Source organism: Ovis aries, chromosome 23, assembly GCF_016772045.2.
Source record: "Ovis aries strain OAR_USU_Benz2616 breed Rambouillet chromosome 23, ARS-UI_Ramb_v3.0, whole genome shotgun sequence".
Lineage (NCBI taxonomy): Eukaryota > Metazoa > Chordata > Mammalia > Artiodactyla > Bovidae > Ovis > Ovis aries.
Genome location: NC_056076.1, coordinates 29216920 through 29241826, shown reverse-complemented (window position 1 = coordinate 29241826; position 24907 = coordinate 29216920). Strand labels below are relative to the sequence as shown.

Below are 24907 nucleotides of genomic sequence, written 5' to 3'. Positions count from 1 at the left end.
CCTCTTGCAGAAGCTCTTAAAACTCCTCAACTAGACAAGTATTTAAATCACTTACATAATATTTAATTTAGCTGCTCTTCCTGCTAATCTTATTTGATGGAACTCTCTAGTTGTTGGGTGCATGTGTGCTAAGTTGCTTCAGTTGTGTCTGACTCTTAGTGACCCTAGGAACTATAGCACATCAGGCTCCTCTGTCCATGGGATTCTCCAGGCAAGAAGACTGGAGTGGGTTGTCATGCCCTCCTCCAGGGGATCTTTCCAACCCAGGGATCAAATCCGTGTCTCTTATGTCTCCTCACTTGGCAGGTGGGTTCTTTACCACTGAGTCACCTGGGTAGTCACTGAATTTTCTTCATTTGTGGGATTCAAAGGGTACAGTGTGAGGGAAATGAAAATGAGCTATTATCGCATGTATTAGTGCTAATAAATGAAATTAGAATACGCTATAATATCATTGGGGCTTTCCTGGTAGCTCAGCTGGTAAAGAATCCACCTGCAATGCAGGAGACCTCAGTTCAATTTCTGAGTCAGGAAGGTCCCCTGGAGAAAGGATAGGCTGCCCACTCCAGTATTCTTGAGCCTCCCTGGTGGCTGAGTCGGTAAAGAATCTGCCTGCAACGCGAGAGACTCAGGTTCGATCACTGGGTTTGGAAGATCCCCTGGAGGAGGGCATGGCAACCCACTCCAGTATTCTTGCCTGAAGAATCCCCAGGGACCGAGGAGCCTGGCAGCCTACAGTCTAGGGAGTTACAATGAGTCAGACATGACTGAGCAACTTAAACACAGAGCATAATATCTTTAGCCTATTGATTACTTGTAATCATGGGAAAAATCCTTGGGAGAGAGTGTGACTAATACTGGTAACATACAAGGCTGTGGTTTACAAATACAGAATAGTAGTTGACAGATCTCTTTTGGGATGATCAGAGCCATCTCATCTGTTCTCTGTTACTGAAGTCACATTGGCTTTTGTACAAAAATAACATTAAAATAAAGAGCTGTATTTTAATGAACTACATAGCTATGTTCTCATCAAATTGTCATCTCCATAGAACTTCTGTTGTTTAGTTGTGCAGTTGTGTCCAATTCTTTGCGAGCCCATGGACTGCAGCCCACCAGTCTCTTCTGTGCATGGGATTTTCCAGGCAAGGATACTGGAGTGGGTTGCCATTTCCTCCTCCAGGGGACCTTCCTGATTCAGGGACCGAACGTGCATCTCCTGCACTGGCAGGTGAATTCTTTACCACTGAGCCACCGGGGAAGCCTCAATAGCACTGTTAGCATCCAATAAACACCCTTTTAAAGAAATCGAATCTCTCTCAGCACCTCATTAATGAAGTCCCCGATGTCCCCTGGGTGTGGGGCTGCAGATCGAACCGGGTACTGGGGCTCCGCATGGATGGGCCTCTCATCCAACCGTCGGATTCCAACTGGCTTGATGGCATCCGGCTCCACCGTATCAGGCTGCTGGAGCTGGCTCAAATCATAGTCCTGCAAGAGACAAAGCCAAAACCCCATGGGAGATGGGCATGAGGATGGAAACTTACAACCTCTGTTTTTAAACGCATACCCAGAACGCACAGAAATGAATGAAATTTAACATAATGGAGAAGTTGCCACTACGAGCTTTTCATGTTATGATTAAATATTGCTTTCACGCAGCTCTTTCTTCTGTGTTTTTCATTTCGACAGTCTGTGCGCCATCTGCTTTCCTATGTTCCTCATCAGCTTCCAATGGGAAACAGCAGTGAGAGGACGTCCCGCTACAAAATGACTAAAAAATCGACTAGAAAATACGGTAGTACCACAGAAGCAAAAGTGCTCATTAAATGTTGATGGGGTTCAGAACAAGCTGCCCTCAGATACGGCAACGTGGCATATTAAATATCTGAAGCTCAAGCACTGTTTTAAAAAACAACCGAAACAGGAAGCTCACTCTGACTCTCCCCATCTCACCTTTCTTCTCTGAAACAGGTCACAAAATTCTGATGTGAAAGGCCCCCCTCGCCTTGAACCAGGAGGAGCGAAACCCTCCTCACCACCAGAGACTAGCATTTGGGACCAAGAACTCTGTACAAAGAAACTTCCTTTTTTATGATAGTAAAATTATGTGTTTGTGATATAAAACTCAGAAAATTAAAAATTATAAACAGAAAGTGATCTCTTCTATAATTCTACAATGTAACAGTCATATTTGGGTGTATTTGGTCATAATAAAATGCTATTATTTTTTTTTAATTTATTGGAGTAGAGTTGATTTACAATGTTGTATTGGTTTCTGTTGTACAGCAAAGTGAATCAGTTATACATATACATATATCCACTCTTTTTTAGATTATTTTCTCACATAGGTCATTAGAGAGTATTGAGCAGACTCTCCTGTGCTATAGAGTAGGTCCTTATTAGTAATCTATTTTATATATAGCAGTGTGTATATGTCAACTCCAATCTCCCAATTTATCCCTCCCTGCTCTTACCCCCTGAAAGTCACAGGTTTGTTTTCTATATCTGTAACTTTATATTTGTCTTGTTGATAAGTTCATTTGTGCTCTTTTTTAATGTTCCATATATAGGTGATATCATGATATTTGTCCTTCTCTGACTTACTTCACTCAATATGACAATCCATGTTGCTGCAAATGACATTATTAAATATTATTTAAATGGCAAACTTTCTCAAACTAACCCTATTTTCCTAGTTATTTCTTCACCATTTACTACTCTAAGCCCAAGACCTTTGTCTTATCAATTCTCTACAAAGTTACTGTTTCTTTGTCTACAGGGTATAAACACTCCCAGCTCTGGTCGCTTCTTCCAGGGCCTGCATTCTCTTGTGGAGATTCTCATATGGCGGCAAAAGTTCCATCAAATGTGTCTGTTCTTCTCCTGTTAATCTGTCTTTGTTGGTTTAATTTTCAGACCCAGCCAGGGACACTAGGAGGGTAGAGAAAACTTTTCCCTCCCCTACAATATTATATTGCTTTAATACTAAAAAAAAAAAAAAATTGTTGTAAGTGTATTTTCCTTTACTTAAAGGAAAGCTTTAGTTCATCAAGGTTTCAAGACCATTCTTTCTTCTCTTCAAACATCTGTAGGAAGTGTGCGCATGCTCAGCTGCATCTGACTCTTTGCGACCTGCAGGGCTCCTCTGTCCATGGAATATTTCAGGCAAGAACAATGGAGTAGGTTGCCATTTCCCCTCCAGGGGCTCTTCCCAACCCAGGGATTAACCCACGTCTCCCATGTCTCCTGCATTGGCAGGAAGGTTCTTTACCACTAGCGCCACCTGGGAAGCCCCCTCAGTGCCTAGAGTCTGCACACTATTATTGGTGGGACCAATCTAATCTGTGGCCTTTTTTCTTAAAGAATGGCTTTGACATTTTTAAAGGATCATTTTAAACAGTGGCAACAACGAACAAGAAGAATATCCTCCTGAGACTATATATGGGCCCCGAAGCCTTACCATTCAGCCCTTTACAGAAAAAGTTCGCCAACTTCTGGCTCGGAGGTATGAGGCTAGGGAGTGTGTACTCTCTTCCAGAGCAGTCCTGGGGGTGTGTCTTTGAAACACAGCCTGTCCACTTCAAGAGGCAGAGAAGAACTTGGGAAGAAGAATGCTCTGGGCACTGGTTGGACCTTCAACTATTTTTAGCTTTAGCATCAGCCAGCTGAACAGCAGTGTACAAAGACACTAAGTATAATGTGGAAATGCATCAAAATTTTAGGTTTGGGCAAATACTTTGTATTTTTCAAACCTCTAAATTCTAGTAATAAGAAACATCACATCCCTAGCTTAACCAAAATTATCTAATTCACTGTTGATATTTACAGAAAGTACAGATTTTATGGTCCTCTTTTTAGTTCAGGCTTCATCTCTGTCTAAAACCAGCTCAAAACTGTTTACAGTATCTCTGTAGTGGTTTTGATTCATTCAATGCTTGAATATTTACCATGCTCTGGCAATGCTCAAGATCCTTTACATATGTTTGCTCATTCATACTCTGAACAACACTGTGTGACAATGAGTTTTATTACCCTCTTTTAAGAATTGAGGAAACTGAGTCTAAAGCACTCAAGTCATTTGTCAAAGGCTCCAGATCTAATAAGACACAGAGAAATGCTAGGATTTCAAACAGATTAGACTCCAAAGCCTAGCTCTTGTCCCAGCTACAAGGCTGCGATGGATGAGGGAGGAGGGGCAGGGATATGAGGAATGATTAAAACAACAGAGGAGATAAGAGGGGAAGGGTCACTGATATCCAACCCACTCTGTACCAGGTGCTACACCACCTCCTATAAGTGTCTTTTCATTATCTATTGAGATAGAGAAACAGACTCAGAAAGGTTGAGTAACATGTACGAGGTCACACAGCTGCTACCCTATTGACATGAGCATCAAAACGAGGTGTGTCTGATTTCAAAATGTTGGTCTAAAACTAGGATCTTCCCTCATGGTCCAGTACTTAAGACTGCCTTTCAGTGAAAGGGGTGCGGGTTCAATTCCTGGATGGCAATGGCTAACATCCCACATGCCTCATGGCCCAAAAAAACCAAAACATAAAGCAGAAGCAATATTGTAACAAATTCACTAAAGACTTTAAAAATGGTCCACATAAAAATAATCTAAAAAAATAAAAAATAAAAAAAAACTGAACTCTGTTGAGATGCCTTCATTCTAGACTACCCTCCCTGAAACAACTCCTTACCAAGGGCTTCAGCTAAGCTAATGAGTGAAGGCACTCAGAAAAAGCTCCTCCTCTGAGGGATGCACAAGGTAACATGGGAGGCAGGTATACAGAATAGGACAAGTCAGAGTAGGACGTAAACTCGGTACAGTGCCAAATATAAAATGCTCAGAAAAGGGAAGAACACATCAGATTTGCACCTTGAATGACATGTGGGTTCAGGAGAAAAGACTGTTCTGGGGGAATCCACAGTGTGAGCAAAGGCATGAGGATGCAGTCTCCTGTCAGGGGAGCATATTTCAAAGCATCCATACAAAACTTGAGTGAAAACACACCTTGATCTTGCACACATGTGTCTCCATTTAAAATTTTATAGAACATATGAGTTATTTATAGACCATCTGAAAGCAGGGGCAGACAATGATACGGCAGATGCGAAAACCTTTGAAATGTTAAAGTGCTTTTCACAAAACAGAAAGAGGGATTCATTTAGAGAATTGTGAATGCTTGCGTGTGAAGAGGCATGGTTTTCCATGCCATGTTTAATTACATAACTACCAAGCTTAATAGAGGGGGTAACCATGAGTAAGCGTGTCTCCTGATGGAAGCTTTTTGTAGAAAGGGGAAAACAGACTATAAGTATATGGATGATGACACTTAATAAATATTTTTAAACTGAGAGTGTACAATGCTTTATTAGAGGTTTCAATTACATGAAATTAAGTAATTGAATCTTATTCTTAAGGACCGTCTTTAGTCACTCAATCATGTCTGACTCTCTGTGACTCCATGGACTGTAGCCCACCAGGCTCCTCTGTCCATGGAATTCTCTAGGCAAGAATACTGGAGTGGGTTGCCATTAACCTGGTGACATACTTCTTGACAGTCCTCAGTATATCATGATCATTCCATGTTAGAATACAGAGCTATTTCTGGGGCATAACTGAAGATTTCCCTGTGTTCTTTCTTATGTGGAAAGAACTTGTCCACCCTCATTTCTGATGTAGCTCCCACCATACCAAAGTGACGAACAGAAATCCATTATGTTTGGTTGACAGTGCAGAAAAAGTTTTCTAATAAGTTGTCAACCTATAGATGTTGGGATATTTTACCTGAAAACAGGAAGATCTGGCATAAAACTAGGCTTCACTCCTGACACAGCTATTTGTTACAGCTGAGAGCATCTAGCTTCTTTGGACAAGGACAGCCTGCCTACCTGGTCTGTTTCACTTATTAGTGTATACATACAACAGCATGTTCATTTATAGATTCTCATCTTTTGACAGCCCTTTCTTACTCTCCTAAGAACCAGAGCAGGTAGTTTCAAGATGTCTGTGGTCAATATGTCAGGCCCACAGAAAGTGCTTATTAAAAACATGTTGAGAATTTCAGCAGATAAGAACCCTCCTGCCAGTGCAGGGGTCACAGGTTCAATCCCCGGTCCAGGAAGGTCCCACATGCTGTGGAGCAACTAAACCCGTGTGCCACAACTTCTGAGCCCATAAATTACTGAAGTCTGAGGGCCTAGAGCCTGTGCTCTGTAACAAGAGACGCCACTGCAAGGAAGAACAGCCCCCGGTCTCCCCAGCTAGAGAAAGCCCATGTACAGCAACAAAGACTCAGCGCAGCCAAAAATTAACAAATAAATAAAAGTTTTAGAGAATGTGTTGAATGAAAGTGTCAGGGATGATATTCAAGCTGGGTGTGCACGAGAGCAACCGATTCAAGGAAGGTGCTTTGGATCACATGACATGCCATGGCAGTAATTCATCAGGGGAAGGAAGAGAAAGACCCGGGGGCCCACTGCTGAGACTTATTGCCATGGTGAGTACCATCCCCCATGATGCAAACGTGTCATGTTCCTCAGATACACTGACATCAAAAAAAGAGGCACAAAACCACTGATTTACAGGAAACTAGAATCTGGTTTAGAACATGCGGCTTAACTTTTCTTTGTGATGGTTTGCCTTGTCGATTTCAAATACAGGATATAAAAATCTGATGGTGGTATGAAGTGGGCAGAAGTGTCCTCAGGACACAGGGATGTGATTTTCTGTCCATATCCATCTGTGCTATATGGCAGAGTCCTGATCTGACAATTTTAAGCCTTTTGACAAGGGGTCAGTCTATGTGAGCCTCTTAAATTATATATCTGCATAATCTCATGATGCTTTACTTACACACACAAATTACAACATGAAGGATGAAAATTATAAAGAGAATTGTGGAGACTGGAAACATTCTCAGGGTTATTGGGTTCATGGACTTACTTCTGAATATTATAAAGACACAGCTCCAGAAGACATCTTTGTTTGGTTCCTAAGATTCTCTACAGAAAAAGTGGGGTAGCTCAGCTGGTAAAGAATCTGCCTCCAATGCAGGAGACCCTGGTTTGATTCCTGGGTTGGGAAGATTCCCTGGAGAAGGAATAGGCTACCCACTGTAGTATTCATGGCCTTCCCTGGTGGCTCAGATGGTAAAGAATCTGCCTGCAATATTAAGAGGCCTGGGAAGATCCATTGGAGGAGGGCATGGCAACCCATTCCAGTATTCTGGCCTGGAGAATCCCCATGGACAGAGGAGCCTGGTGGGCTACAGTCCATGGGGTCACAAAGAGTTGGACACAACTGGGCGATTACGCATAGACACCCATGAAAAGTAGGCATGGAATTAGGGTTTTTAAATATTAACATTGCAAGTAACTGAAAGACTTTGTTTGGGTCTAAGATTTAAAATATCTTAAAGGTGATACAATTCTGGGAGAGTCAGTAGGAAGTTAGTCAGCAGCTTAAACTCTGGTTCTGCCTTTTCTTATTAAATTCCCCTGACTTGAAATGATTTATAATTGGTTCAGAAAAAGATACCAGGAATCAACCTTAAGGCATTTGGTTATGTTTAAATAGAGTAAAATGGTGCTTTAGCATAAAGTGAAATTCTGGAGTTCCAGGCAGAAATTTCAGAAAGTCCCATGACTGGCAAAAACTAGAGACTTGAGCAATTCCGTGTTTTAAAGAGTGATGGAAATTGGAAATACTCCTTTACCATTCCACAAGTATCTTAAGGGAGCCTATTGGGTACTTAATGCCATTTTCAGCTCTGAGAGTGTGAAAGAAGGAAATCAGCCTTCACTGGTGCCCATCATCGGTCAGGAGTTACCTTAGGTGCCTCCTCATGGGATATCTCAGAGACTCTGAGCAAAACCCTGCTGTTCTATCCCATTGATTCCCATAACTTGGAGAGGTTAATGATTTGCCCAAGGTCACAGACTCAGACAGTGTGGAAGAGGCAAACAGAGACCAGCAGAGCAAGCCAAGTAATATACAATAGCTATATCTTCAGATACAGAGAACAGACTTGTGGTGGCCAAGGGGGCCGGGTGGGGGAGGAAGGGCCGAGGAGTTCAGGATTAGCACATGCAAACTACTCTCTACAGGACGGATAAACCACGAGGTCCTACTGTGTAGACAGGCAACTATATTCAATATCCCACTATAAACCACCATGGAAAAGAATATGAAAAAGAACATAGAAGTGAGTCACTTTTCTATATAAGATAAATTAAACATAACATTGTAAATCAACTAGGCTACAAAGAAATTAAAAGCTGTATCTTATTGTCTGGGCCAGTAAGGAAATGAATAGAAGAGTCTGCTGAGCAGGGGGACATGAGGCACTTTAAGAGCCAGAAGGGAAGTTCAAGGTAATCATGCTAAGAAGGCATGGGGAACTAGGACTCTGATCTGTGCATAGCTGGCTAAAGCCTCACTGACTTTTAGTCAGAACCGAGTCTTCACTTGAGTGCATGTGAGGCATGGGGAGGGGGTTTAAAGTTCCCGGTCCTTTCTCAGCCTCCATGGGTGAGAACCGGGGGTGGAACACAGAGCCAGTTTTGCTATATCCAAGGCAAGGGGCAGTTTAAGTGGAAAATATTCCTTTCACAGTAAGCAGTAGGGGCAAGTAAATTTTCAAATTCCTAAATATATAAGGTAAACATTTTTTTTTTAAATTAAACTTTTCATTTTGTACTGGAGTATACAGCTGATTAACAACATTGTGAGTATCTCAAGTGGACAGCAAAGGGACTCAATACACAGATACGTATCCATTCTCCCCTCCCATCCAGGCTGCCACATAATGTTGAGTGGAGTTCTCTGCACTATACAGTACGTCCTTGTTGGTTTGCTATATTTAAAATGGATAACTGGTAAGGTAAACATTTTGAATGTTTCAAGACTGAGGGAGAGAAATAAAATACTAACATGAAAGTAAATGGACAAAATTCTCAAGGGGAAAAAAAAGTTACCCGGAAAAGAGCTGACCATGGCACAGGCAAGAAACTCTCAAAAAGGAATGGGAGACAGAAAAGGAGAGCATTATCACCTCACCCTATATAGCTCCTGGCATTAAAAATAATCGAATAAAATAGCAATAAGGTGTCAACACATTACCACACAGCTGCTGAGAGGTAAGTCAAATACCCTTGCAACTTTATGTAAATTACATTACAACCCGATTTTCTTCCCCACTGAGATATGGTTATGATGGTAACTATCTACACAGGTGAACTGCTGTGGAAAACCAAGTTGATTCTCTGGATTATGAAAGCCCCCCAAACAAACAAACAAAAATTGCTAATATCTTTTCTGGTTTAACTGAGAAACCTAACAGAAATAAAATAATTTGGAGACTTAATATACAGATGAAGGTTCCCCATTCTCAGTTTTCATGCACGTTTGTCTCACTGGAGAACCAGTTTTCCACTCCCCACAATGGAGGGAGCTGAGCCTCCATTAAACACATTCATTGCTTCTGCTTCCCTGGTTTACTGTTCATGCTACTCTGCCTGGTGGTCCACTGGTTAAGACTCTGCATTTCCAATGCAGGGGGTGCGTTTGGGGAATAAAGATCCCACCCGCCGAGGGACACAGCCAAAATTATATATATGTATATATATATACACACACACACATATATGGTTATATTTAAAAAATAAATATAATAAGACTTTATGGGTAAAACTGTTCCAAAAATATGGAAAGTGAAGCTGTGAAAGAGGTGCTGCTGCAAAATACGAGGATATGGCTGCACAGAGCATTTCCAGCAGACTTGAGGGCTTCCTTCATAGTTCAGTTGGTAAAGAATCCTTCTGCAATGCAGGAGACCCCAGTTTGATTCATGGGCTGGGAAGATCCCCTGGAGAAGGGAAAGGCTACCCACTCCATTATTCTTGGGCTTCCCTTGTGGCTCAGCTGGTAAAGAATCTGCCTGCAATGTGGGAGACCTGGGTTCAGTCCCTGGGTTGGGAAGATCCCCTGGGGAAGGGAAAGGCTACCCACTCTAGTATCCTGGCCTGGAGAATTCCATGGGGTCACAAAGAGTCGGACACAACTGAACACCTTTCATTTTTACTGTCAACAGGGGCTTCGAAAAGATGATGCTTCTTCAGAAATTTGAGATTAATTTTTATTCTGTGTTATAGTTTCCCATTCTTTCCATGTCATTCAGTGACAGCCCTACATACATGGACAGATTTTCTTAACCCTTTCAAGCACCATGTATCTTGGGAGACAAAAAGTGTAACCTTCCAAATGCATCTTCAGTAATATTTTTACCCCAAGCCCCAACTTTACAAAAAACAAAAATGCCATCACCCTGATAAGGTCAAAGTCATTCTATCTTATCAGGACCTATCATTCTAGCTTGGAGGAAATCTAAAAATAGGTAATGAAGTAATGGCAATATTTGGTTGGGAATATGGTGACAGAGCAACCAAGTCCTTCACTTGTTTATGTCACATCGGTTTGGAATTTCCTTTGTTTTAAGATAAATGCAAACATAAAATCAATACAGAAAAGGGAGCTTCATGCTGTGACTTTAAAAAAATGGATTCTAAAACCAGAGAATCTAGATTCAAATCCTGGCTCTCTCCGATCTAACTGAGTGACTTAGATGGATTACATACATTCCCTGTTCTAACTTACAGAGTGGTCAACCTTTGGACAAAAAAAGTGAATGAAGACTTTATTAACGGAAAAAGTCTACAGCAGAGATCAGCTTTTTCTGTAAGGACTTAACAGTAAATATCTGAGGCTTTGGGAGCCATAGAGTGTCTGTCAAAATATTGGGTTGGCCAAAAAGTTCGTTCAGATTTTTCAGTACTATTTTATGGGAAAACCCGGAATTAACTTTTCTGCTAACCCAATCCTTCACCTCTGCTGGGGCTGTGTATTAGTAGCCATAGACAGTATGTAAACTATGGACTTGGTGCAAGGCTGTGTTCCAATATAACTTTACTTACAAAAACACATAGTCGGTAGATTGGGCCAATTGGTAGAACTCTGGCATATTCACCACTTGGTATCTTAGGTGTTGGTTTCTGTTTTTTTTTTTTGTTTGCTTTTATACATCGGTAACACGTACTTGGCATACAAATCTTTGCTACTTTATCATTGGGTAGCTTTCCATACCTCTTAAACCAAGTGTGATAAACATAATTAGTCAGGAAGAATGAATATTAAGATGAATTACATAAAATATGATGTTCATTTATGTGAAGTGATCAGGATAGCAAATAAAAATTCACATGCAAGTCAAGTCCATATTAAAAATACTGAGTGCCCAGTAGGGAATGGATATCAGCCAGTTCAGAACATACGTTGTCTGTAGCCTACCACTGTGAGGCACCTGGCCAGGAAGGTTTTTGAAAACAGCATGGAAAAGGGATGGCAGTGTGCTAACCCAAATTCCTGGTGAAACTTTCCTCTGGTGAAATCAGTGTCACTCTTTCAATAACTAATATATTCTGGTGTTTGCAGGTGGGTATGAATGGATGAATAACTTGGGAACACATTTAACAGAGTGTGCTTCAGCCAACAATGAAAATGCTGAAAGTGGTCTCCATAGGTATGTCCAGAGTCAGCCATCTGTTAGTTAGTTTGCTTATAAAGCAGAAAGATTTTGTAAAGCAGTTATTTCAAAGGATCAAATGTAGCAGTTCTATTCTCTGCTTGAGTCAGAGGGTTGGGCTTGGTTGCCCACACTGGGGGTAGGTCCTGAGATTGGCGGGTAATCTTTAGAGACCATCTTGGCTCAAGCAGAGATCTCTGGTCTCAGGGAACTGGCTGGTTTGGTCTCCAGGTGCTCTCTTGTACCTGTGCCTCATTCTTCTGTCTAGGCATCCAGCCTGGATTTTAGACTTCAGTACCTGTTGCCCAGACTGTACCTCAGATCTCTTAACAACTTGGCTGCTCATATTGTTTCTCCAGATTCTACGTTTGTCAATGTCAAAATGGGCTCCATTTTGTAAGGCATGCTTAACAAATTAATTAGGTCTTACTCTTTGCCTATTCTAAGGCAAGATTAGCAGTGGGCATCTAACAAGCTGAGGCTAAAGTGTTCAGCTTCACTTGTTTTATCTAGTAGTATCTGCCTGGAATAGACCAGCAAGAGTAAATAAAACATCTTTCATCTGACCTCTATACCAGCCCACACAAGAGCTGGGCCTCTCCAGTCACATGGACCTGGGTGTGAAAACTGGACTAATGCATAGGTTTGTTGGGAAGATTATAAAAGACACATCAACTGAGAGCAGAGCCCAGTGCCTGACACAGAATATGTAATAAACAAGTATGTAATGAATCACGAGTATTTAATGAATCACAAGTATTTATGAACATGATCATCATTTCCTGAAGGCATTAGAGATTTCAAAAAAAATGAGAACAAAGTTATCAGGCTACAATGGTTCAATGAACCCTGTAGAAAGACTTGCAAACTAAGAGATTCCAGAAGAGGGCCCAATGCACAAACATTCTATGTATCAGTGCCTGCCAGATGCCAACTGTCCTAGAGAGTGGAATAAAAAATGAATGTGACAATTTCCTGGTCTCATGGGGTTTAAGGTCAGGACCAGGGCTGCACATAAAATCTCAAAATAGAAGCAGACAGAGCATGTTGCTAGAGTGCAAAGCAGACCCACTTGATTCAACCTGAGACCCCCAAGAGAAGATGTCCTAAGATGGAATCTTGGTGGCTGGCTAGGCTGGGAAAGACCTTGAACTGAGCCACGAAAGTGGGAAATAGCATGACACAGGTTAGATGTACAGGAAGTTCAACTCTACTACGATTTAAAAGGCAAGGTGGAGGATCAATGAGAAGTGAAACTAAGTCATCACCCTAAAGAGTCCCTCTTCCTCAAAGCCAAACCTGGAGTCGCAGGAACTGAGGGTTCTTTCTCCATTTCAGGAGCTTCAGCTCTGTTGAGAGCGCTTTCAGTGTCATGGAGATGCCGGGGATCTGATCTATTGAAGTACTGAGCCTAATTCCAAGAAATCATGAAAGACACTAATTTCACTGGGAAAACAGTTCAATTGACACTCATATGGCAATCATATCTTCTTTTTTTTTTAAAGACCCTTTTTTCTTTCTTTCTTTCCTTTTTGGATATGGACCATCTTAAAAGCCTTTATTGCACTTGTTACAATATTGTTTCTGTTTTAAGTTTTGGTTTTTTGGCCGTAAGACATGCGGATCTTAGCTCCCCCACCGAGGATTGAACCTGCACCCACCCTACATTGGAAGGCGAAGTCTTAACTGCTGGGCCACCAGGGAAATCCCAGCAGTCACAACTGAGTCTCCTGGGTTTCAGAATCCTGGGCCACTAAAAAGAGCCCCTGTCACAACGCCCTCTTATCCTGAAATGTGATTCCTCACACTGCACGTCTGGGTCTCAATCAAGGAGACTTTAATATCCCCATGGTGTATGGACACCAGGTAGGTGAGACCTTCTCTCCCTGGATTTGGGTGAGCCTGACACACCCTGTCCCATTTTCCTTAGCTGCTGGACCTCCTGCATCTCCTCTGTGTCCAGAGACCCCCTTCTCCCTTACACAGCTGGATGAGTCAGATGGATTCTATGGATCTAGAACCTGCTGCGTAGTTACTGTGAGAAACACTACTCTCACAGAACCACAGAAGAGATTCTCTAACCTCAGGAATCCAATCAGGGTGGGCAGTGCTTTCCAGTTGGTAATCAAACACATTTATTCTTTTGAAAAAGTACTTAAGTTATTCATGGACTTCCCAGGTGGCTCAGTGGGTAAAGAATCTGCCTGTAATGCGAGAGACATAGGTTTGATCCCTGGGTTGGAAAGATCTCCTGGAGGAGGGCATGGCAACCCACTCCAGTATTCTTGCCTGGGAAAACCCATGGACAGAGGAGCTTGGTGGGCTACACTCCATGTGGTCGCAAGAGTCAGACATGACTGAGCAACTAAACACAACTGTGAATATTATAATACATATTCAGTATATGTTTAATCTAAGAACAACCATAGTTTGTTTAAGAACAACTATGTTCTTTAACATAAGAACAACAAGCTTTAAGTCTAAGCTTTAAAGCAGGAAATTACTACTTACTGTTTCCCATCCTGGGGCTAGAAGGGGATGGTTCTAGAAGCAGTGTGTTATCAGTTGGTTATACTGTACATTCACCCTGATTTTATTAGTGATGATGATATGGAAGGAACTAGATAGGAAGATCATTAAAAAGGATACAGTGTCTGCAACCAGTCCCACCGGCCAAAAGGGCACTGAAGGACATTTACTAATGAGGATAATTAAGCATGACTTGATAACCACCCCAAATCCCGCTGGTTCCAGCAGTGAAGCAGATAAAGCAGGGACCTCACCCTCTGAAAAGAGACTGGGCATTATACTGAGTCTGTGCAACTGCCAAAGTCACTGTGAGGAAATAATGGTCGTGTTCAGAGCCTATCCAATGCCAGTCTCAAAGATGGGCCTGACCTAGTCTCCTGACTATGGAAACTAGAGGGGAGTTTCCACATACTAAAAGTCCACCGAACTTAAGACAAGGAAGAAAAATATAGAGGGCTTTGTTTGTTTGTCTGTTTCATTTCTCTTTTCTTAGGCTCTATATTTTCAGTATTTTTGTTAGAGAAACTAGCAACCTGTGTTTGGGCACAGAAATTAAACAGAGATGGTAATCAACAGCAGGGAAGATAAAGGCTCCCTTGTAAAGGACTGTTTTGCTTTGTTTTCTTTCTAAGCAGTTAGCTCCTTTAGGATACTTCCTCTTGGCAGCAAGAGTAAGGATCTTGGCTAAGCCAGCTTTAAACTAGGAATCCCACCCTCCTGGCTACAGCTGCTGCAGACCTGCCTTCCTCTATAGCCTCAAGCCTCCACTGACCACCTTCACTGACCTCTGAGATCTTCCCATCTTTGGATGCTGATGATTTTGTAAGACTGTCTGGCTGAAACGTCCAGGAGACCACAGCCTGATCATGACAAGCTGTCTGCTTCCTATAGCACAGGCTCCAGTCACATCACAAGGTAACACCCATGCTCCATAAAATACCAGTTATGTGTAGTAAAAATCGACCAAAAGTTGTCTAGAATGTAATATGGCACCATTTCCATTTCCAAGGCTCACTCTTGTAAAGAAATAATGTCTTAAAAAAAGAAAAACAAAACAAAAAAGTTTGAGCCAAAGTCTGTTGCCAAGAAGGCTTAATGCATGCTTCAAAGAAATAGAATTTCTAACAGGAAGCCACTTGTGAATTATGGACAATCGTATACAATATATTTCACAAAACTGAATTTCTCAGGAACCGACAACGATTTTCAGATTTAAAAGCAATGGCGTCTTATTTAGAACTTGGAGAAGCATTTGGCATAAATTCACTGAGAAAGTAAGAGTACTAAATAAAGGGTTTTTTTTTTTTTCTTAAGGAAAAAAGAAGTAAATGATAAAATCTACCCAAAACTTTAAAAGACAAACCTTGATGGATTCAGTTGGAGAAATCATCCTAACGGATAGAAAGATACATTAGAAAGCTATAGTAATGAAAAGAGCATGGTACTGGCCCAAGAGTAGACAAACAGGACAAACAGACTAAGAATACACAAATAGAAATGGAATCTTCCACATAGACTCACATGTATGAAACTTCCTGCTTTATGACAAATAAAGCCCTCCCATGCAGTGGGGATGGGGTATCTGTCTAATAAACAGTATTGGATAGCCCTCTAAGAAGATAAGACACCCCTAAACCATAACTTATACCACATGAATAATCCACTACAAACGGACTGCAGATTTAATATGAAGGTTAAACAATAATTCAAGAAGATTTTATTTAATTTTTTTTTAGGGAGGGATTCATTAGCTCAGGGAGATAAAGTTTTCTTAAATAGGTATAAATGCACTAACTATAATGGGAAAAATGGACAGATTAGACTTCATTAAAATTAAAAACTTCTTTTCATCATAAGGTACCAGTAAGAGAATAAAAAAGCTACAGATCAGAAGATATTTATAAAACATTCATCTGACAAAGAACTGATATCCATAATATACAAGGACCTCCTACAAATCAATAAGAAGATAACCCTATAGAAAAGTCAATAAATAAGCTGAACAGAAACTTCACAAAGAAGATATAAAAATGGCAAGTAAGTTGGTAGGAACAGCCCAGTTAAATCACAATGAGGCATCAGAATGGCTAAAATTTTGAAAGACTGAGAAAAACCCAAGTGCTACTGAGGATGCTGGGCAATTGGAATGCTCATGCAACTCTGTGGCCGGGGGAGGCGTACACTGTATAATCACCTTGGAAAACTGCCAAGACTGTACTAAGCCTGCACATATATGCAAATTCCAGGACCTAGAAATTCAACCCCTGAGCACATACCAACAGAAATGCACCAAAATACATGCCTAAGAACATTCACGGCAGTTTTATTCATAACTCAAAACCAAATCCACTCAAATGTCCAATTTTAGTAGAAATGATAAATATGGTTAATTATCACAACAGAATAGTATTTGGCAACGACCAAAAAATTAATTACTTCCAAATGTAGCATGGATGAGTCATACAGATAAAACTGAGTAAAAGAATCCAGACTAGAGTACCTACTGTATATGACATTCATTTTTATAATAAAATCCAAAACCAGGTAATGTTGATCTATGCGATAGAAATAAAAACTACTGGTTACTTTTAACTGAGAGCATATTGCCTGGAAGTGGGGTACACAATAAGTTTCTGGGCTGAGGGAAATATGCTCCTTTTTAAAGATTTTTTTGATGTGCACCATTTTTCAAGTCTTTACTGAATGTGTTACTATATTGTTTCTCTTTTTATGTTTTGGTTGTTTGGCCATGAGGAATGTGGGGTTTTATCTTCCTGCACCAGGGACTGAACCCACACCCCCTGCACTGGAAGGAGAAGTCTTAACCACTGGACTGCCAGGGAAGTCCTAGAAACATATTTTGTTGACATGAGTGATGGTTCTACTCTTAAACCTGGAGGAAGCCTTCTGCTTCTGGCTGGGATGAAAAAAAAATCATGAGATTATCATTCATACTCTAATGCTAAGAATGAGCCCAATATGTTACTAAATCACAGATTTCTGAGACTATAAGATAGCTGAGAGCATAATGAGATCTAACCGAATGAAAATAAGGAAACTAATAAGCCCTTTCTAGAAGAAAGAAGATCTATAGTTGCTTTTATCCCTGGAGGAGGAGTGAGAAGAAGTGTCATTAAATGATGGAAGGACAAATCACCTTGACTTCGAAGGAAGCTTTAGTGGTCATGAGTGCACAGGCATGATGGAGTCACATCCTTGGGGAAGCTTTGCCCTCCACCAATCCTTCCCACAGGGCTTTATCCCACAGGCATGAGCGAGTCCACCAAATGATAGGTGCACGGCCATAGATCTGTCATGCTAAAGAGGGATCTGATAATTTCCAAAGAGCAGGAAAGTGAAAGTCGCTCAATCGTGTCCAACTCTTTGCGACCCCATGGACTATACAGTCTTTGGAATTCACCAGGCCAGAATACTGGAGTGGGTAGCCTTTCCCTTCTTCAGGGGATCTTCCCAACCCAGGGATCAAACCCAGATCTCCCATACTGCAGGTGGATTCTTTACCAGCTGAGCCACCAGGGAAGCCCAGGAAATCAACCCTGAATATTCTTTAGAAGGACTGAAGCTCCAATACTATGGCTACCTGATGCGAAGAGCTGCCTCACTGGAAAAGACCCTGATGCTGGGAAAGGTTGAGGGCAGGAGCTGGAGAGGGAGACAGAGGATGAGCTGGTTGGATGGCATCACAGCTCAATGAACATGAGTTTGAGCAAACTCTGGGCAATAGTGAAGGACAGGGAGGTCTGGCATGCTGCAGTCCAAGGGGTCACAAAGAGTCGGTCATGACTAAACGACTGACTGAGCAAGAACAACAAAGAGCAGATGGAGCGTGTGTCTAAAGACAGGACATTCATGAGAAGGCGAGGGATGATTATGACCTAAGTGGAGGCAGTGGCCTTGATGATGGTGAAAGTGAACGGATTTCATGAATCATTTTAGAGGCAGAGGAGACAGAACTTTTGGTGTAGCCTTCCAATGCTGCATATTTTATTCCACTATTATGAGGCAAAAATTAGACTGAATTAAGAATCCATTACCAATTGTGTCACAATCTTCTATAATGAGAACTGCAAATGGGAAACGTAACAGGATCAGAATTGGGCGGGGGATCTCAATCTGGACTAAAATGCCATCAAGGAACCAAGAGGCAGCAACAACAAAAAATGCGACAAGATGTCCAGGACTATTTCATTAAAGAGATGATTTTAAAAAAATTTAAAAAGGAACCTCCCTGGTGGTCCAATAGTTAAGAATCCTCCTGCCAATGCAGGGAACATGGGTTTGATTCCTGTTCTGGGAACTAAGATCCTTGGGGCAACTAGCCTTTGAGCCGTAACTACTGAAGCCCATGCACCCTAGAATCTGTGCTCCGTAAGAGACGTCACTGCAATGAGAAGCCCTTGCACCACAACTAGAAAATAGCCTCTGTTCGCTGCAACTAGAGACAGCCCGGGCAACAGCAACAAACACCCAGCACAGCCAAAGATAAAATAAATAAATAATTATATAAAAAAAAGAACATGAGCCACTGATGTCAGTACAGAGAGAGTTCCAGGAAAGTCCTTGGTCTTAAGAAAGGGTGTAGGAAGAAACACATTCGTGTCCAAGAGTTGATCTGGCAGCAAGGATAACTTTCAGGGTCACATAAAGAAGACGTTGAAGATTTATGATGAGTTTTAATAAATCTGGCAATAGGTAAGTTTTACCATTTGGTATCAAGCATCAATCTAAGTGGATAAAATGAGGAAAGGCCATGTCCTGGGGTACATGGGTTCTCAGTTCCTGAGCAGGGATCAAACCCACGTCCTCTGCACTGGAATCTTGGAGTCGTAACCACTGGACAGCGAAGGAAGTCCCAGCAATGGAAGTAAGTCTTTTCTAGAATAACTACGACAACAAACCTTCATTAAACAATTTCTTAAAGTCATTGGTGGGGAAGGGGGGAGAAAAAGCCAACTCAGGTGACATCAAGTGCCCTGGTCCAGACGTTTAGATGCTGAGAAATATCTTGCTTCTTGATTCTATGCAGCATCCAGTCATGACTAGCGTCCTTCTACTTATTGCTATTTCTACCGAAACTCCATGGAGTTGGGTTTAGGTTTATGCCTAGAAAATTATGTACAGTGACATGAAAAACACAATGCTGCAAGAAGAAGATTTACGAGATAATGTGATCAGATAATGTTTGCTGTTCTTGAACATAGCTCAGGAAAGTGAAAGGACAGATTAATGAGGGATTAAGCCAAACATGAATTTTAATATCCAAAGACATTCATAAGCAAGAAACCCTGGGGCATATTTATAGAGCCACTTTAATTAGTCAGTATTCAAAACAGCTTTACATACGAGTCAAGTTTTCAACAGATTTGAAATATGCAGCTTTCCTAAATGAGAGAGTCGAGGTATTGTAAACCAATATCAGAAGATTGCGGGCTTGACTTCTGATTCTGCCAGTTACAGACTTGGAGAGTAAATTGCAAAACCTGTTCAAACGGAAAATGGAAAACTCTGATGGGCCCACCACCAAGATGAAACACAACAATGGGTGTGAATGTGCTTTGTATAACAGAGAGTGATATATTATTTCCTCAAAGGAGTAAAGAAGAGAAAGAGAACTCATGCTCATGAAATTTGCTCTTTTTCAAGTTAACAGTCCTACCACTAATATCTAGACAGGGTACCTTGAATTTACTGATAATGACTCAAGATCCAAGGATTCTGGGTTCTTCACCCAGCTGCTACCCCAACACTTGTATTAGCAAATGGACATGAGAGGTAACAAATGTACCTAAGAAATACCAGTCACAGTGATTGCTCATGGTTCATACTCATCTCTCTCAGATAATTTCAAAAGGAACTAGATAAGACCAGTGAGTTTAGACAGTAACATCAAATAGACCTGGATTCAAATCCTACCTCTATCACTTCCCAGTTTTATGAGTTTACAGAATCCTGCCAGGGCTTCCCAGGTAGGGCTAGTTGTACAGAACTCACCTATCAGTGCAGAAGGCATAAGAGACTTGGGTTCAATTCGTAGGTCAGGAAGATCCCCTGGAGGAGGGCATGGCAATTCACTCCAGTATTCTTGTCTGGAGAATCCCATGGACAGAGGAGCCTGGTGGGCTCCTATGGAGCCTACAGTCCATAGGGTCGCAAAGATTCAGACACAACTGAGAGACTGAACATCATCTCTAGGCTCTGTTTTCTAACACGAAAATGGAGATGGTCATTGTACGGTATGACAGGTTTCAAAGATTTAAGAGATAACAGCATTTAATGTACTTAGCAGAATGCCTGGTGTGCATTAATAGTACTGATCTTTGGTATCTAAAATGTTGCTTCCCAGGAGATAAAATTTTTCACTTTCCACCTACTGGTCATTCCCATCCTTGAACAGGGAGGCAGTTCCTTATGTACACACAGAAAGTCACGTTATTTTACAGCCAGTCATGAGCTCAATGTTTACTGTGCTCAATGACTTCAGTCGTGTCCAAGTCTTTGTGACACCATGGACTATAACCCAACAGGCTCCTCTGTCCGTGGGATTTTCCAGGCAAGAATACTAGAGTGGGTTGTCATGCCCTCCTTTAGGGATTTTTCTGACCCAGGGATTGAACCTGCATCTCCTGCAGGCGGATTCTTTACTGATGAGCCACCAAGGAAGCCCCAACGTTTATTAAGCAACTACAATAAGCCAGACCCCATGACAGACATCACGGATATAGACGTGAACTAGATATTGTCTCTATCTGCGTATATTTCTCAATAATCTAAGACTCGTGGGAACTGCTGGTGGTCCAGTGGTTGGGACTCTGAGCGTTCACTGTTGTGGCCTGGGTTCAACTTTGGTTGGGGAACTAAGATCCCACAAGCCATGTGCAGAGTGGCCAAAAGATGTAAGACTCTTCAGTGCAAATCATTGTGGGCTCTGCCCACTGCTGTATCCCCAGTGATTAAAATAGTGCCTAGATTATTGACTGTGCTTGGTAAATGTTTATGAAGTGAACAGCCTGTGCTTTTTCTGCCACAGAAATATCCAAATCTCAATGCAGAAACTACTTTTATTTTGGATATCCAGTGAAGAAAAACTGCAATAAAAAACATTTTTATCAGTACAGCTATAACTGGCATTAGGTGTAAATCCTGGGCTCCTCAAAACAATGTTAATGATGTTCTCATAATAAATACATTCAGCACTTTAGAAAAAAATTCAATGGGCAGCGCAGGTTGGAAAGAATTCACCAAGCTTTTGATAGTGTGATCAAGGAAAAGACATTTGATACTATTCTTTTACTGTATGTATTACTATTTTCCCCACCATTTAAAATGTAAGATGGTAAGATTTCACTTAGAGATATAAAAACACTGCTCACCTGGTCTTCTTCTCCTCCACCTTCTTCATCATATTTTAAAATATTATCTCTTACATCATCTTCTGGATCAATTAAAAGTTGTTTGGCCTGGCGTTCTTTATCCCGGCGTTTCATCCATACCACGAACATCAGAACGAGAACTAGGCAGAAAGAGAGTAAAGACATATGGATACATAATTTCAAAAACTTGACTTTATCTAATCACAGTCTTCAAGACTTATGATTTATATTCATATGGCTGGAAAACTTGCAAGGCATCTTCTACTCTATTACCTAATCCTAGCCTCACACGACAAGAAACAAGACAGGAAAGACACCCTGAGAACAAGGTTTGGATTGTTTTAGAAACTAGTACCCTACGACTTCACTGAGTGGATGTCTGTCCTCAGTTTTACTATCTGCAAATGGGGACAATAACTATTTTTATCTTTTGCTTTGTCTTGCTGGAGGATAGCCTATGCGTCATATAATGGATTAGAACTTCTAAAAACAACAATATACAACAGGTGAAATTGCCATTCATTATTTAATTGCCGTTCCATTCCGGTTGATCAGTCATCTTTCTCCTCCCCAAATCAGAGAGAAGCGCACGTATCAAGGAGGGGGAGTGCATGCCAAGATGCCTTTGCAGCAAACTAGACCTGGATCAGAGACGTGATCTTAAGGATTTTTGACTCCCAAGGGCCTGGGTCTTTCTATGGAGCTGTTGTGCTTTTTCTCTTTCTTGCTCAACAGCATGCTTCAGGTAAGAAGGCCAGGGGATTATCTGAGAACTGAAATAACATCCCTGGTGGCTTGGATGGTAAAAGAGTGTGCCTGCGATGTGGGAGACCTGGGTTTGATCCCTGGGTTGGGAAGATCCCCTGGAGAAGTAAATGGCAACCCACTCTGGTATTCGTTCCTACAGAATCCCATGGACAGAGGAGCCAGCGGGCTACAGTCCACGGGGTTGAAAAGACTCAGACACGACTGAGTGACTAACGCCAACACTTCCTGCTCTACATTTCTGCACCAGGATTAGAATCATAAATTTTCCAGCTGGCTGACGTTAAAATCAGCACCAATTCATTTTCCTTCAGAATGGCTCAAGTCCTTCTTCATACCACAATCCACCAGCTCTGAAGTTTTTCTTGATAAGGTTGGCATGTATGCCTCTTGTTAGTTGAAATTGAAACATATCCCTAAGTGCACATCTAGGAATGCATTCCCTCTCAAATGAGGAGCTATCAGTTTACATCCTGAAGCAAAAAGATTTAATGACTCTTATTTGAGCACATTTTTATTATTGGCCATAAAAGTAAATATCCTCCTTTTAAAGCCAGATACATGATCTCATTTGCCATTGTTCCAGGACTAAATCTAGCAAGTGGATTCAAATTATAGTCAAAGTAGTCTCCACATAGGAAGTAAAAAATGCTCAGGCTTCTACAGTAATTGCTTAGAAAAAAAAAGGACGGGATTCTAAATTACCAGAACACTTGTAAATGGAGAAAACATAAAAGAAATGGCCAACATTTTGAAGAAAGTGATTGGTGCATAGCATGACTGCACAATAAACTAAGTCCTGCTGCTACTCAACAATACAGCACAGGGTCCAGGCAATTTGTTCTTTTAACCTGCATACTTAGAAGCGGTTCCTAAAGTACTTTCCAGTGGTTAATTTCCTGCATTCCACTGAACCAAAGACTGCAAAGTATATTAAAAAGGAGCAATTCCTTAATCTAGACTGGCTCTAAAGACAGACAATTTATCGAGCTGTGTAATCATTTCTATTATCCGATGTGCTGTATGAAATACAATCTCTTGCTATTTTATGCAGCCCATCAGAAACAAATACCTCGATCCCTGCATGACTGGAGCAGGTTGCTGACTGCGCTTTCTATAAAGGAAAGCAAAGGAAAGCAATATACTTATTTTCCTAAATCATCAACTATGTGCCATAAATTCAGACACGAATCCTAAGAGAAGTGCTTCAACTTAGGACTGCCTAATATTTGTCTACGAAGTTTGCTGCAGCTCCACAAGTGATCAGCATCAGAAAACGGCAACAGGCGTGGAAGAGGTGGGCTGGCTGAGTTTGCTGCAAACAGGTAAGTGCATGCAAGGATGCTCAGGGTTTTACTCATCCTAAAGTGGGCTTGGCTGCGAGAAATTGCTCAGAGATGGAAGAGAGTTGTTAGATTCCATTGAAAGGCAACAATAAAAATTACTTTTTATTGAGCACAGCTGGTGGGACGGCACAGGGACGGTCTCAGGATTTGCTTTGTCTCTTGCAGAGAGTACTGTCAAAGGAAGTGAAGGAGCAAGTGGGCACTGACCAGTTTGGGAACAAACAGTACTATATCCCTGAGTACAAGAACCGGAGAGGACAAACTATTCTAGAGAAAAGAACTATCTAGAAGTAGCAAATGAAAGAGAAATAGACTACGAAGTAGGGGATATCCCAACAGAATGGGAAGCTTGGATCAGAAAAAAACAAGGACACTGCCCACTATGGAGGAAACAATGAAAGAAATGAAGAATGAAAAATGTAGGGAAGAAACTAAAAGGAAAAACGAAGATTTTTACGGCAAAGAAAAACTCCTTAGAGAAGAGAGCAACAGAGACCTCTTGGCTCCACCAGTTCAAACTCAGATGAAAGCACATGCCTCCACTCCATTCTTTGGGAAACAGGAACCTTCGTGGCTCCCAGCAGCACTGGCAAAAGCTTTCAGCCAGGATCCGGGATGCCACGAGATGGCAAGAGCCACAATCAGTGAATGTACTGCGGTCCAATCACATCATTTATATTTACGTGGCTATTTCAACCAATAAAAGCAAAAAGCTGCTTTGTATTTTCCAACTGTAAAGAAAAAAGTTACTTTGCTAAACATCCTGGAAGCAAAAGATCTTCAAGCTGAAATACCAGGAAGTACTCACTGAGCAGGATGATGATGCAAAGCAGGATGGCGATGATGGCGCCGGTGCCCAGCCCTGCTCCCACAATTCTATCCACATCTGTGCAGTCCCCGTTGGAATCACACTGGCAAACCTTCACCCGAAGGATGGAGATATTCGATTTGGGAGGATTACCCGAATCTGTGATTATGATCGGAACTTCATAGATCCCGGCCTCAAGAAATTTTATTTTTAAGTTAAGCTGAGCAAAATCACCTATACAATAAAGGGAAAAAATATAGTCGGAGAGTTTATGTATCATAATATTCAAAAACACATAGCATTTTCTAGACTGCATCATGTACCGAAGGGTACATATAAAGCAGGTTTCAACCATCCTGCACTGTAAAGTTTTTTTTTTTTTTTTGGCTTTAAGGGCTTTTCATATCTTATTTAAACTTTAAGTAGCTTTTAAAATATATTTAAGGAGAAAGATGATAAATGGACTTTTCATACCGG

General features: G+C 41.3%; 1 protein-coding gene and 1 pseudogene across 1 annotated transcript in view; one reads left to right on the top strand and one right to left on the bottom strand.

Moving 5' to 3' along the window:
• The window catches only part of CDH2 (cadherin 2), a 241598-nt gene that overhangs the window by 12258 nt on the left and 204433 nt on the right, over positions 1–24907 (bottom strand). The window contains exons 13-15 of the mRNA XM_027960884.3: positions 24431–24664; positions 21512–21651; positions 1327–1491 (exon numbers count right to left, since the gene is read on the bottom strand). Coding sequence (XP_027816685.1) covers positions 1327–1491; positions 21512–21651; positions 24431–24664 — 539 coding nt within the window. The remainder of the gene's footprint in view (positions 1–1326; positions 1492–21511; positions 21652–24430; positions 24665–24907) is intronic.
• Positions 22248–24270, top strand: LOC105604588 (NADH dehydrogenase [ubiquinone] 1 alpha subcomplex assembly factor 2-like; annotated as a pseudogene).